Source organism: Furipterus horrens, unplaced genomic scaffold (assembly GCF_987537825.1).
Source record: "Furipterus horrens unplaced genomic scaffold, mFurHor1.1.pri manual_scaffold_4, whole genome shotgun sequence".
Classification (NCBI taxonomy): Eukaryota; Metazoa; Chordata; class Mammalia; order Chiroptera; family Furipteridae; genus Furipterus; species Furipterus horrens.
This window is the reverse complement of record NW_028327174.1, coordinates 82,169,991-82,185,532: the sequence shown is the minus strand read 5'-3', so window position 1 is coordinate 82,185,532 and position 15,542 is coordinate 82,169,991. Positions and strand designations below refer to the sequence as shown.

The window sequence follows — 15,542 nt, the reverse complement described above, 5'->3', positions numbered from 1 at the left end:
ATATGATGTAATATCTATAGAAAACAGAAAGAATAGTAAAATAATACTATAAAAGTGGTAAAAATAGAAAGGAAAAATTGAATAATTTAAAACCTCAACCAAGCCAAAGAGAAAAAACAACGACAGAGAAAAACAAATAGAATCAAATAGTAAGATAGTGAATTTAGACTCAAATATATCAGTAATCGCATTTAATTATTGAGTTACACTTAATTTATTCTTAGGGATTAACTGCTACAAATCGAAGTTAGAATTTGTTGGACGGTATTGATAAAATAATAACAAAATCAACAAGTTTTTACATTACATAAAGAACATATGAAAAATAGAACTTGTAGAAACATTATAAGTAAAAGAATAGAAAAAGATACCTTCTGCAAACACTAAGCCAGTGATTCTCAAAATGTGGTCCAGAGGAACCTCCACACTTAGAGATGCTTTTAAAGATTTAATGGAGTCAAAACTATTTCATAATAATTCTAAGACATTATTTCCCTTTTTTTATAAAGTAAAAAAATGACTATAAAAGGTATATACAATCTATAATCATCATGGGAGTCATGTATATAATTTTCTCCATGACTACTAACATCTTCAGTATACCATTTAATCAACAGAGAGTATATATATTTAATGAAAAGAGAAGAGGCTCTGAGGCAGGTAATCCTGAATTTCAATAAATATGTATATTTCAAAACCAGCTATATGAATATAAACAAATTCGTTAACTTGCCTGAATCTTTGTTCCTTAATTTGTGGAGTGGGAGTGATTTCATGTCATTGGGATGATTAAAAATAATATTTTAAAGTAGAATTTGATGACATTTTCACATACTGGGTACTAAAAATGATAGTTATTATTGCTCCCTAACAGTTATCCCTAATGAAAACAAGGAATTTAAAAACTATAACTCTGGTGAAAAAAATAAGTCTTCAGAGAGAAATATTTGAGCTCAACCTCAAAGAAGTAATAGGATATTAATATACACTCAAAATAACATCTATGCACAAGTGATTAAACAGTTATTTGGTCAGTCGATGAATTTTTATAAAAAAGGAAAATCAAGATGGGAAGGAAATTAGAATAAACTGCCACCCTTCCTCTTTTGCTGTTACAAATTGTTTGCTATCCTATGAAGGATAAAGACTGAGCAAAACAGACTTACAGCAAATATTACCTTAGAATACCATTATTCCTCAACTTATCTAAGAAAATTATTTTCTCCCAGGCAAAATTTATGATATATCTTCTACTCCACATCCAAGACAAAACAAAACATAACAAACAATAGCAAAAAAAATTAAGAGCCTCTCTAAAAAGACTTAAGTGAAAATAAATACAAAGACTTTTAAAAATATTCTTCACTGCTTCAATATTCTTCATTAGCTCTTTAAAAAGTTTCCTAAGTCCCACAAAATAAAACTGAAGCCAGGTATGTTTATCCCCCAAAGGGCCCTTGCCCATGGCAAAATTAGCATTTAGAACGCTTGCTATAAATATCTAATTCCTCCACAGAAATGAGTCAAGGGTCTCATAAAACATTACTGCCAGAGGAGAAAAAACAAACAAACAAACAAACAAAAAAAAAACTTGCCTATAAAGTACAGCCAAATTAAAAATGTTAAGTTAGACTGAAGATTGTCATTGAAGTGTTGGATAAACATCTATCTCCTTTAACTGCTCAGTGATAGGTTTGGCAATTACCTACAAGCATGGTGAGTTTGCATTTGAGATTTTTAAATTTCAGTGCAAAAGTCCTACAGGATCATACATGTTGCATGGAAAGAATACTGGAACAGGAATCAGGAACTTACATTCTAGTCGCACCTCTGCCAGAAGTTAAGTGAAAACTATGTGGGTCTACTTCTTTATCTATAAATCAAGAAGCTTAGACTGGCAAATCTGTAAAATCCCTTTCAGCTTTGTATGAGGAATTGTGTTGTATTTCAAGACTAAAGAGTATTGCTTTGGCTATTTGGGGTTCTTTGTGATTCCATACAAATCTAATGATTTTGATTCTTTTATTTCTTGAAAAAAATGTCATTGAGATTTTTATAGGGATTGAATTAAATTTCTATATTTCTTTGGGTAATGTGGACATTTTAACTATGTTGATTCCTCCAATCCATGAACACAATATCTTTCCATTTCAGTCTTTTTCAATCTCTTGTAATAATGCTTTGTAGTCTTCAGTTCGTAAGTCCTTTACATCCCTTAAATTTATTCCTAGATATTTTCTTCTTTTTGTTGTAATTGCAAAAGTCATTGGGTCATTTGTTTCATTTTTTTCCCTAAAATTTCATTGTTACTGTATAGGAATGCAGTGGGTTTTTTGAACATTGACTTTGTATCCTGCAACTTTACTATATTTGTTTATTGTTTCTAATAGTTTTTTGGTGGAGTCTGTAGGGTTTTCTATGTAAAAAATCATGTCATCTGCAAAAAGTGACACTTCTTCATTCCCAATTTGGATGCCTTTGCTTTCTTTCTCTTGCCTGATTGCTCTGGCTAGGACTTCCAATATTATGTTGAATAGCAATGGTGAGAATAGATACCCTTGCCTTATTCCTTCCTGACTTTAGAAGGAAAGCTTTCAGTTTTTCACTGTTGAGTATGACATTAGCTGAGGGTTTTTCATATATAGCCTTTCTTATGTTGTGGCACCTTCCTTCTATACCCATTTTATTGAGTGTTTTAATCATAAATGGATGTTGCATTTTATCAAATGCTTTTTCTACATCTATTGATAACAGAGTGTAATTTTTATTCTTTGTTTTGTTATTGTGGTATATTACATTGACTGATTTATACCTGTTGAACCATTTTTGTGCCCCTGGAATGAACGCCGCTTGATAGTGATATATTTTTAATGTATTGTTGTATTCGGTTTGCTAGTACTTAGGATTTTTGCATCTGTATTCATCAGCAACATTGGCCTGTAGTTTTTTTTTGTGTGTGTGTTAACCATGCCAGACTTTGGTATCAGGGTTATGTAGGGCTCATAAAATATGTTAGAAACTATTTTCTATTTTTTAATTTCTTGAAAAAGTTTGATAAGGATAGGTATCAGATCTTTTTTTAATGTTTGGTAAAATTCACTGATAAAGCCATCTGGTCCTGGACAAGTAATAGCAAATGTTGACGAAGTTGTGGAGAAAAAGAAGCCCTCATTTACTGATGGTGAGAATGTAAGCTGGTATAGTTACTATAAAAAAAAAAAGTATAAAAGTTCCTAAGAAAATTTAAAATGGAGTTACCATATGACTCAACAATACCTCTTTGGGTATCTACCCACAAAATTTGAAAACATTTCTTTGCAAAAATATTTGCACCTATGTTTATTGCAGTATTATTCACAGAAGGTGGCCAAGACATGGAAAAAAGCAAAGTTTCCTTCAGTAGATGATTAGATAAAGAAGATGTGGTATGTATACACAATGGAATACTACTTGGCAATAAGATAAAATAGAGGAGACTTCCGGCCAAGATGGAAGCCTAGGCTGACATGCTCCATCTCCTTCCACAATAAGGAATACAACTACTGCACAATAAGAAATAACCAGAAGTTCCAGAAAATAAATGGAAGTCCAGCATATGAAGTTATAAAGAAGTAGTGCTTGTCCAGACGGGTGGGAGGAGTGAAGCCGGGGTGGAGAGGTCAAGCTGTACTGGAGGTGGCAGCAGAGGCAGCAACAGTGGCAGGACAGCAATAAGCACAGATACCCATATATAAGGGGAGGCGAGAAGTGCCTGAGGAGCACCCTCAGCTACAGACCAGACCCTTCAGCTTGCGATTCCTACACCAGGGAAGGCAGACTCTCATTGCCTTGGAATGTGAGACCCAGAGGAGGAGGCTTCTGGTCTCTCAGTGGAGAGTGAATGGCAGGAATCCATCTTGGATCCCCACCCCCACAGAAAATGCCACAGTGTGGTGAGAAGGGTTGCCTGGTTATGACGAGTGCACGGGGCTCCACCCCCTATAGCACAGGAGGTGTAACAGTCCCACCCAGGAAGCAAAGATAAACACAAAACTGTCAGGTTGGCACAGATCATGACAGAGATCCAGGTGACGCAGCTGACCAGAGAGCAAATATCTAATCTAATGAAGCAGCAGATATGAAATCTTTCTGAGGCTCAGTTCAGAGCTTTAGCTGTACAAATGCATACAGACCTAACAGCAGCTCTTAAACAAGATGGGGAAGGAATGAAAGCTAGTCTTGCTGAAATTAATAAAAACACATACGAAACTAGTGGTGAGGGGGAAAAAATAGAAATCAAATCAACAAATCGGAACATAGGGAAGGAACAAACAGTCAACCAGTGAAGAAAGAGGAAACAAAAAGTGAAGAAAATGAGGAGAGGTTCAGAAACCTAAGGGACAGCTATAAGGGGGCCAACATCCGAATCATAGCATTGCCAGAAGGTGAAGAAGAACTAGAAATTGAAAAATTATGTGAAAAAATAATGAAGCAGAACTTCCCTAACTTGGGGAAGGAAATAGACACACAGGTCCAAGAAGCACAGAGAGTTCAAAAAAACTGGACCCAGGGAGAACCACACCAAGACACATTATAATCAAAATGTCAAAAATTAAGGATAAAGAGAAAATCTTAAAAGCAGCAAGAGAGAAGAAGAGAATTACCTACAAAGGAGTCCCAATAAGACTATCAGGTGATTTCTCAAAAGAAACTCTGCAGGCAAGAAGGAACTGGCAAGAAATATTCAAAGTAATGAAAAGCAAAAACCTACAACCACGATTACTCTATCCAGAGAAGCTGTCATTCAGAATAGAAGGGCAGAGAAAGTGCTTCCAGGACAAAGTAAAACTGAAGGAGTTCATCAGATTCAAACCACTATTATATGAAATGTTAAAGGGACTTGTTTAGGAGAAAGAGGACCAAAATTATGAACATCAAAATGAAAACTATATCACAACAACCAACAACAGAAGCTAGGGAACCAAAACAATGGCAAACTAAGTAGGCAATGAGAATAGGAAAAGAATTATAGGTATGGGAAATATATGGGGGGAGGTGAGCAGGGACAGGGGAGGGGGAAAGGGAGGAAGATGATACAGGAATTAAGAAGCATAATAGGAGGGAGTGGATTAGGTAGGAAGATGTTGAGAAGAACTATATGCACAACCAATGGGCATGGACTAAGGTGGGGGGAACAACTGTAGGGGGGGGTCACTGGGTAGAGGGGAACAAAGGGAGAAGAAAATGGGACAACTGTAACAGCATAATCAATAAAGTGTATTTTTAAAAATAAGATAAGATAATATACTGCCCTTTGCAACAACATGGATGGACCTCAAGAACATCATGCTAAATAAAATAAGGCAGTAAGAAAAAGCTAAGAACCATATGATTTTACTCATATGTGGGATATAAAACTGAAACTCATAGAAACAGACATCACATGGTGGTTACCAAAGGGACAGGGGTTGGGGGGCCAAATATATGGTGATGGAAAATGATTTGACTTCGAGTGGTATGCATATAATGCAATATATAGATCACATATCATAGAAATGTACATTTGAAACCTATATAGTCTTATTAACCAATGTCAGCCTAACAATTTAATTTTTTAAAAATTTAATTAGATTAAATTAAAAAGAAAAAGAGTAAGCTACCACCATCTAGTGGAATCCAAAGGATTCACTAAGTATATAATAAAAACATTTATAGACTTCGCTATTTTTTTAATGTTCCAACATTTTGAAGCAAGAATTAACCCAGCCACATTTCCCCTATGAGCCACAACATAGTAATAAAGCTATATGAAAATGCTGAATTATTTCAGTACCTTTTGTTATTATCATATACTGGTGTCATTTTTCCAGAAAGCAATATGATCTGAAAATAAGACAGCAGGGAAAAAAATCAAAGACTCAATTTACAATATTTTTAGAAATATATTACCTGAAATTTATAAAGAAACAAATTAATTTCTGGCATTAAAAAAACATTTTGGACTTCTGCCCAAGATGGAGGCGTAAACAGACATGCTGCATCTCCCTCTACAACTAAGAAGAAATACAACTACCTCAAAACTAGAAACAACCAGAAGTTCCAGAAAATCAAACTGCATGAAAGTCCAGTAAACAAAGATATAAAGAAGAAATACTCATCCAGACAGGTAGGAGGGGTGGAGCCGGGGTGGGGAGAATGTAGTGTGGTGGCAGCGGCAGCAACAGCAGCAGCAGCAGGCCAGCAGAAAATACAGTCACACATTTTAAAATCAGGAGGGACACCTGGGAGCATTCCCAGCTCCTCACCAGACCTCAAAGATCACAGTCCCAGCACCAGGGAAAATCAAGCCTCATTGCTTCTGACTGTGAAGACCAGTGGGGGTTGGGGTGGAGGCAGAAACTGCGTCTCTCAGCAGTGTTCGCTTGTTTAAAACACCCCCACGGTCCTAGAATGACCGCAGAGCCACCCACTCTGGGAATGATGGCCAGGGCAGCAGCTAGAGGGGTGCCAGTCAGTGAAGAATTGGGAGAGGTGCCTGGAAAAGGGGTGAGTGCTGGGCAGGCAGCATTGTTCCCTCTCGGACCCCTCCCCCACATACATAGCCACAAGGTGGTGAAACGGGTCGCTCTGTACTGACGAATCCCTAAAGCTCTGCCCCTTACAATGTAACAGGAGTGACAGCTCTACTTGGGACATGGAGGCAAACAAACACAGGATCCTGTCAGAATGAGAAGACAGAGAAATATGGCTCAAAAGGAGGAACGGATCAAGGTTCCAGTGGGAGAACTAAGCGACAAGGAGATAGACAACCTAACAGATGCAGAATTCAAAACACTGGTGATAAAGATGCTCACAGGCTTGACAGATATGTTTGAGTATGGCAAAAGCATAAGAGAAGAAGTAAAGGCCATGCTAAATGAAATAAAGGAAAATTCACACAAAACCAATGGTGAAAGGAAGGGAACCGGGGTTCAAATCAATGATTTGGAACATAAGGAAGAAAAAGGACAGTCAACCGGTGCAGAATGAGGAAGCAAGAATTGGAAAAAATGAGGAAAACTTCCAAAATTTTGCGAAGGATATGGACATACAGGTCCGGGAAGCATGGAGGGTCCTGGGCAAGCTGGACCCAGAGGGGACCACACCAGGACTCATCATGATTGAGATGTCAAAGGTGCAAGATAAAGAGAGAGTCCTGGGGGCAGCAAGAGAGAGGCGGAGTGTTGCCTACAGGGGGTGCCTTTAGGACTATCAGCTGATTTCTCAGAGGACACTTTGAAGGCAGGAAGGTACTAGCAAGCAGTATTCAATGTGATGAAAGGCAACCTACAACTAAGATTATTCTATCCAACAAAGCTATCATTTGGAAAGGAAGGGCAGATGAAGTGCTTTTCAGACAAGCTGAAGCTAAAGGAGTTCATCATCACCAAGCCATTATTATATGAAATGTCAAAGGGACTTACTTAAGAAAAGGAAGCACAAAACTATGAACATTAAAATGACAAGCTCACAACTATCAACAACTGAATCTAAAAAATAAAAATAAAATCCAACTAAGCAAACCAGAACAGGAACAGAATTATAGGTATGGGGATCATTTGAAGGGCTATCAGCTGGGTGGGGGGAGGAGGAGAAATGGGGAAATGGTGCAGGGACTAAGAAGCATAATTGTTTGGTACAAAATAGACAGAGGAATGTGAAGAATAATATAGGAAAGGGAACTTATATGCATGACCCATGGACATGAACTAAGGGGGAGGTGAAATTGCTGGAGGGAAGGTGGGTACTGGGCAGAGGGGAGCAAAGTGGAAAAAAATTGAAACTACTGTAACAACATAATCAATAAAATATACTTAAAAAACAAACTTTTTTTCCAGATTAAAACTTTCCTAAAATAGCAGATCAGAAGCTTCATAAATAAAACCTTTGCTCTTACACATTAAAATCATACTTCTTTTTATGTTTACCAATATTCAACAAATGAGATATAGCAATTTACCCCTAATCTTTCTCTATGTATAAATATTTATCACTAGGATAATCTTGGAGAAAGTCAAGATATTTGTTTTGTTTATTACTGCATCTTCGGCAATATTCTAATGATGTGTTCTAGTGTCTGGAAAAGTGCTGAGATATAGTAAGTACTCAATAAAGTTTCTCATAGTAAATTAATCAATGAATAAACCTTAAACTCATTATGTTTTGCAGCATAAAGAATTGTACTATAGTAAAATAACAAAAATGAATACCTTAAATATTAAATGCATATTTATTAGAGAGGCAGTATAAAGGGGCAATTTAAAAATTAGGTACTAGGGGTAAAGTGCTGAGTTTCAAATCCTGGGTCTTTCATTTACTAACTGTGTGATCTCAGACAATTTAATGAACCTCTCTGTGCTTCAGTTATCTTAACTAAATGTAAATAAATAAAGATTTAACAGTACCTAACTCATAGTAATTAGAAATGAATTAATATGAATAAAACAAATAAAATAATGCCAGGTGGAAAAATGTTATCTATTCATATATTTATTATTTTAAGTTGTATTTTTTAGAATAAATTTATAAAATGGTTTTGCCATTTTATAAATATTTTTCAAAATTAGTTTCAAATGTTTCTTCTAGAAAGTCAATAAAATGTCACATAACAAAAAAACTAGATTATAAATTATATATTACCTATTTTTCATTTCCTTTGGCCATTCATTAAAAATCAAAAATACTAACTTAAAATACAAAAGATTTCCCACAGATGAATCTTGTAAACTTTAATAATCACTATAGCAACATCCTTTCAAGAAATACATTTCTACATTACTTGTACAGAACAAAATGTTTTACCAATTTTGCCTAAAATTTACTTACAATAAATTGTGGGCAGAAGAAAGCATAACATATAATAATAATAATAAAAACCTTAACACTTAAACTACAGTTTACCCAAATTGAATTATAAAAGATAACCATGTAACTCAAAGGGAAAACATAAAAGATTTTAAATTAATAAAAAAGTATAATAAAGCCTTGTTTGATTAAAATAAATTCACCTTTAAAATTATCAACCTAGTGAACTTAATAAACTTAGAGTAACTATTTTGTGCATTTACGATATGCTATAATCAAAAACTTGCTACCAATATAGAACCAATCATAGAAAATTATATAAAAATGTAGAGTATTTTTTTATTACTACAAAATTTATATGACCCTATAAACTCCAAAATAATAGCTTATTTTTTGTTATATTTGACCAGAGAATAATTTATATCTCAATACATATATACCTTAGAAATATTATTTTAAATTTATATTTTAGTTATGATTAATAATTAAAATTCCCTTTCCATACCAACAGCACACAATATGTTTAAATATTAAAGGCAATAACAAAAATATATTAACTTTATAATTATTTTTCATAGAATTAAATTTAAAATTAATTTTTAAAAACATATTTTATATTGTGTTTCTATTTCTACAATTAAACAGTTTAATTAGAATGAAAAATATTCAGCATGAATAATTTCTAACAAATTGTCTTAAACTGACACAGTAGCTTCATCCATTTAGATGCAAAGATCAAATAAAAATGTGTATTAATGTTTTCTAATAAAAAGAATAATTAGCACTGATATTACATGTTAACTATTGCAATAACTATAGCTTGTAAGAATTAGAAACAAATTAAACTTGAAACTACAAATGTAAAATACCTGACTTTGCTTCCAATTTTATTTCACCTACATAGAAATATAGCATGAAATAGTAACTTATTAACTCATAAACATAAATCTACCTTTGTGCCCTTTCATAAGAGTTTTCAGCATCAATTTGTCATTGAAAGACAAAATCTATGCTTTTCACTTAACCAAAATCTCTGTAAGCAGTTTCTGAAGATGAAAAACAGACTGCAACTAGTTTTCAGAAAATCTACTTTCTCATGTATACTTTACTCACACTCAATAAATACAGTGTTTTCACTGTACTCAAAAGACAGCAAAGATGTCTCTTACCTTGTTAGCTCTGTACTACATAGAGATATCTCAGGAACATCAATTAATATGATGGCAGTTTTTACATAAATCTTGCACATATCCTATCCCAGGAAATAGCTACAAAAAATCCCATACAGCACTGCTGGCAATAAAAATGAAGTAAATGAGTGTTCAAGCATTTCTTCTTACAAACAGCCTTTTAATTTTTTAAAGCTTGCTTCACTGTGTGTCAATACAGTAACCTACATTTCAATGCACTTGCTTTCATTCCAACAACAGCAAAATTATTTCTATGTATATTAAATTAAAATTTTAATAAAAATTTTGCATCAGAGGTATTAATATTTCTATATGGGAGAGGTCATGAGTGGTCCTAAAGCAGGAAACACAGGCAAATAAACAGACTGAAGTGTATTATATATTATATTATACTATTTTCAAAAATGTGCTTTGAAATATTTGCAAAATAAAAGCTTGCTTTGTGCAAACACTGTATTTTCCTCAAATTTAAAAAAAAATGGGAGATGATTGTGACTGCCTAAATCCAGCTCTCCTCATACCTCCTCAAGAATTTCATAAACAGCAAAAAATAAAAATTCTGACAAACTATCTTTCCATTCTAAATAGGAAATAAAGAATTAAAAGCTGAATTTTTTTCTAAGCAAGGCAGTAAGTATCCTCAACCAAAAGACTCTAGGCTGAATCCACATTCATACAGAGGGAGTCCTAGGGACATTGAATGGGTACATAAGAAATGAAGGTGCTCTAGTGGTAGAAGAACCCATGTATTGTCAACAAGGTCTCCCACCAGAAAGAGATAGCGTTATCCCAAGTGCGATGACACTACAGGACCGATTATGTAAGTTGAGTTAATCAATGCAAATGTCCATGGTCTATATGAGGGAAAAACTTTTAAACTTGGATCAAAAAATAAAACACAAATGTATGTTGCATAATAGTATATATCTACAACAAAGTGATTCAGAAAGATTAAAGAAAATTGTTTTTTAAAGGGCCAAAAAGACAAATACATACAAAAAGAAACTATATTAGACAAGATAGAATCTAGTCTCAAAAGCAGTAAAGAGACCAAAAACAGAACTTACAATTTTCTAGGCTAGAATTCACAATGAAGACAACACAGTTAAGAATTTCTATGAAACAGGATAGAGCAATGTTCATTAAGCAGAAACCAATGGATACACAAAAAGAAATATGCTGATAACAGACTAATTTAAACTAGCTCAACTCCCTCAATCCAAGTTAGATCAAGTAAATATAAAGTATCTAAAACAAGTGATCACTAAGGTAGATCTTAAAGAGGAAAAATAAACTTTATATTGAAATAAAAATAATAGCTTCCTTTTGAAGTACACATGAAGCATTACTGAAAATTGACCACATATTAGAAAAATCACAGTAAATTCCAAAAAAAAAAGAAATGGCATAAAATCATTTCCAGAATATAATTCAATAAAACTAGAAAGAATAACAACAAAGAAGTTCTTTTTATATAGAAATTTAAAATCTTAGCTAAAATATAAAATACGTCATAAATTTCAGAACTGATGAAAACACCTATGTATTGTAAATTATGGACTAAGCAGTACTCAGAGGAAAATTTATAGACTTAAGTATTTATGTCAACAACAGTGAAAAAATGACAAAAAGTAAAATAATTAAATATTTAATCAAAAAATAAAAAGAACATAAACAGAAGAAAGTAGAAGAAACTGATATAGCATGTATTAACGATAAGAATACAAATTGATACAACCCATGTAGAATGTATCTGGCACAAATCTTTCTAAATCACAGATGTCCTTTGCTCCAAAAACATGTAGTGTGGAGAATTAACCTAAAGATTTATCTGATAAAGTGTAAAATGATGAGGGTATCACAGCAGTCCTTATGGCAATGTGGAAAAATGGAAACCATTCAATGTCTATCAACCAGGGACTCATGAAATAAACTCTGGTCTATCCCACAATCAAATACTATGAAGCCATAGGAAAAAAATGCTATGAACCCCAAAACATGTTGTTAAGTGAAAAAAAAAGATAAAGCACAGTACTTAAAATATTCTATATTTTGAGAAAGGACCAGCATGTATAAATATATTTCTTAGATAGCTGTGCATGTATGTATATTTAGAAACACGTATGTACACGTGTGAAACACATGCTATTGCATATACATGTTATATATGCATATATACAAAGCAATCTATATATAAAAATAGATAAGAGAGCAGAGTAAAAAAGACAGGCATGAAAGCACAATATCTTTGAGTATGCATTTTTTAAAAAATATAGTTTGACTTGGGAAACATTTGTTTAGCATATCAAAAAATAATATTGAACCAAACGGGAAAAGTGAACTAAATACGTTTTAAATTCTTCACATAATCACAAAGATATAAATTTCAGGTTTCATTTTGGGACCAAAGAACAAGGATAAAAAGAAATGCAAAGAAATCTTAAAATCAATTTAGTATGTTCATACTTAGTAATATTGTCATTATTGTTTTGAACCTATTTTATGAATATTATAAAAGATTGTAAAAAGTTATGTTAACATTGTTATTAACCAAGGATTACAATGGAAGCAAAAGGGAATACTATAAAGTTTAAAAAGTAAATTTGAAATGAAGATATCAATATTCTATATCTCTGATCAAATTCACAGGACAGGAAAATTTAAGTATCAAAAAGTATAAGACAACTGGCAGAAATATTCTATATTATAAAAAATATATGAGTTTGTAAGAATACTAAGAAAAGGATTAAGGGGAAGAAAGAGGGGGAAAGAGAGAAACAGTGTAAAAACAAAGCAAAATAAATAAAACAAAAAAAATTCATTTAGAATCATTGAAAGTAATGAGGGCCACTAACACTTTAATGTAAAAATTTGTCTATACAAAGACAGGCATTTATTCCTGCCTTTCCTCTACACATTATTTCAAGATAAGCAAACAGTTATTAAATAAAGGATTTCTGCTTAAAAATTATGGAAGAAATGATCAAATTAGAAAACTCACTTTTTGCATCCCCCATTGCATTAATTGATTCAGGCCGCATTAATTAATGGGTAAAAATAATATGTAAATGCTTGGTAGAGATCTTTATAATGGAGAGTTTAGGTTATTACTAGCTGTACCCAATGACAACTGTAGCACCATCAAAAGCAAACAAACACTATATGACTCCTAGTGTAAGGCAATATGATACCCAGAGTACCACCTATGAAAAAGCCCTGCAGGAATGACTGAATTTGAATCTAATCAAGCTTGTTGAGGTAACTCTCATTTACAGTTAATGCAGGGATTAGAGAAACAATTCCAATGACACTAAAAGGAAGTAAAAAATCCAGAATGTGGGACATTGCATAGGACAATTAATATAGGTTCTGCAATAAATTAGTGGCATGAGTTGAAAAAGTGGGAGGATTCCTGCAGATTGAAGAGACTTCAAAGACCTATGTAAATATAATATGTGGTCATTGTTTGTATTATGTTTCAAATCAACTCAGATAATTTTGAAAAAATGAGAAAACTTGGATTACAGATATTCAGTTGATATAAGATATCACCATTCACTGTAATAGGTGTCACAATACATTGTGGTTCAGTAAGAATGGACCATATTATTAAAAACTATCTCCTAAAGCATGAAAGAATGAAATTATGTCATTTTGGGATTTGCTTTAAGAAAGAAAAAAAAAGTAATGATGAAACAAATGTTGAAAATGCTTATGTGAATCTTCATGTATTTATTCTGTAAATGTTTTAAATTTTCAACATTAAAAAACAGAAGAAAAAAGCCCATAAGCAAACAAACAAAACTATCAAGGAGGCCTAAATAGAACCAGGCCTAAGCACAGAACATTGGCTTACCTTTACCTCCATCTGCTCCCATACCACTCCCTGATATTTCCATCCAGATCATATTCCTAATAATTATAGGGCAGAGGATGTAGGAAGGATAGTGCTTTTGAAGGGTCCAAAACTTTAGGTCATTAGTACTGTACCAGAATAAAATTTTGATATAGTTTCTAATTTTTTGGCAATCCTTGATTATTCATTAATCATTATTTAAGCCCCTGTCAAGTCCCTTGAAAATTTCACAAGTTAAATAATAAAAAAATAACAGAGAAGTTTAAACCAGGTAGTAAAAAATAACAGATTTCTATTTTAGAATTACCATACTGGAAACAGTATAGAAGTAAGTTGAATTTCAGTCAGTAGAAAAGAGAAGTTGGGTAGTAAAAAGTGAGAGCAAGAACAGAACACTCACAAAACTTGTCAGCAAAGTGTGAGAGAGAGAAGATGATGGTAGAAGTGAGTGGCAGTAGGAAAACTTGACATAAGACAGGTGATAAATGATGGAATAAAGCACCTGTGGAGACTGACAGGTATATTTATAGAAATAGAAGGACTGGCTTTAAACAAAGAAAGAAAAACAATAGTTCTGTTGCTGAATTATATGAATTATAAAGTATGAAAATGGAAAGAGATATAGATATATAGGTATACAAATGTACAAATGGAGGAATGGAGAAGATTAAGATGAATTGTTTCTTCTAGGTGGTATTAGTGACCTTAGCTAAAGAAGAAAAAGTTAATACAAGTGGTGTACGTAGGAAAGCAAAGCAGTGATTAAAGGGTTTACCAAGGAACAGTTATGACAGCTCCCACCAGAAAGCATAGAATTCATAAAAATATAATGGCACCAACCTAGGGCATTATATTCCCCAGTAGAGCTCAGATCACTACTAATTATAAGAAAAGAAATAGGAGGTGAATATATTACTAATAGCAGGAGCTTCTAACAACTTCCCATTTGTCACTGGTGGGAGTATATTCCTTTTATATATATTAAAATTTATTTTATTCCCTTGATAAATAATAAAAATTAAATAAGTATAACATAAGTAAAATAAATTATGGATGGTGGCCTATTTAAAAAAAGTAAATGAAATAAAATATAATCATGAGAAATAAATGGCTATATATTCAAATTCCATTGTTCTCACCAATTCGAGTGATTTTATTATGTGAAAGTTCAAGATTTTGGATATTAGGGCAGCCATCCAAACCATGCAAAGAAGTCAGTTGATTTTTATTAAGAAGAACAACACAGAGATTTTCCAAATTTTCAAAGTTGATAGTCTCAATATTATTTTCCTAAAACAAAGAATAAATGTAATTGGTTTTACTCCAATGGCTTATTTTTGAAAATTAAAGCTTGCAAAAAGAGAATGAGATATAATCTCCAAATAAATATTTAAATGTCTAACTTTCAAGATAACCATGCAGAGTGTTATTCTATATAGATTTTTTAAATGAGTAATCTAATAAATAATTAACTATGTATTTATTAATAATCTTTTAAAATATAGAAAATACAAAGGATCATATAAATATTTCAATCTAAATGAACAAGAGTTAATATTAAACGATAATTTTAAAGAAACCAAACACTGAAAAAGGTGAAATCTCCCACTTCCCCTCCCCAGTTCATTCCTCTCCCAAGAATACTAATATCATTTATTAAGTATACATCTCAT

At 32.8% G+C, this 15,542-nt stretch overlaps 1 protein-coding gene across 1 annotated transcript in view; it reads right to left on the bottom strand.

The window, feature by feature from the left end:
• The window catches only part of LRRIQ1 (leucine rich repeats and IQ motif containing 1), a 264,993-nt gene that overhangs the window by 202,133 nt on the left and 47,318 nt on the right, over positions 1 to 15,542 (bottom strand). Inside the window, exon 10 of the mRNA XM_090275671.1 lies at positions 15,009 to 15,159. Within this exon, the coding sequence (XP_090131797.1) occupies positions 15,009 to 15,159 (151 nt within the window). The remainder of the gene's footprint in view (positions 1 to 15,008; positions 15,160 to 15,542) is intronic.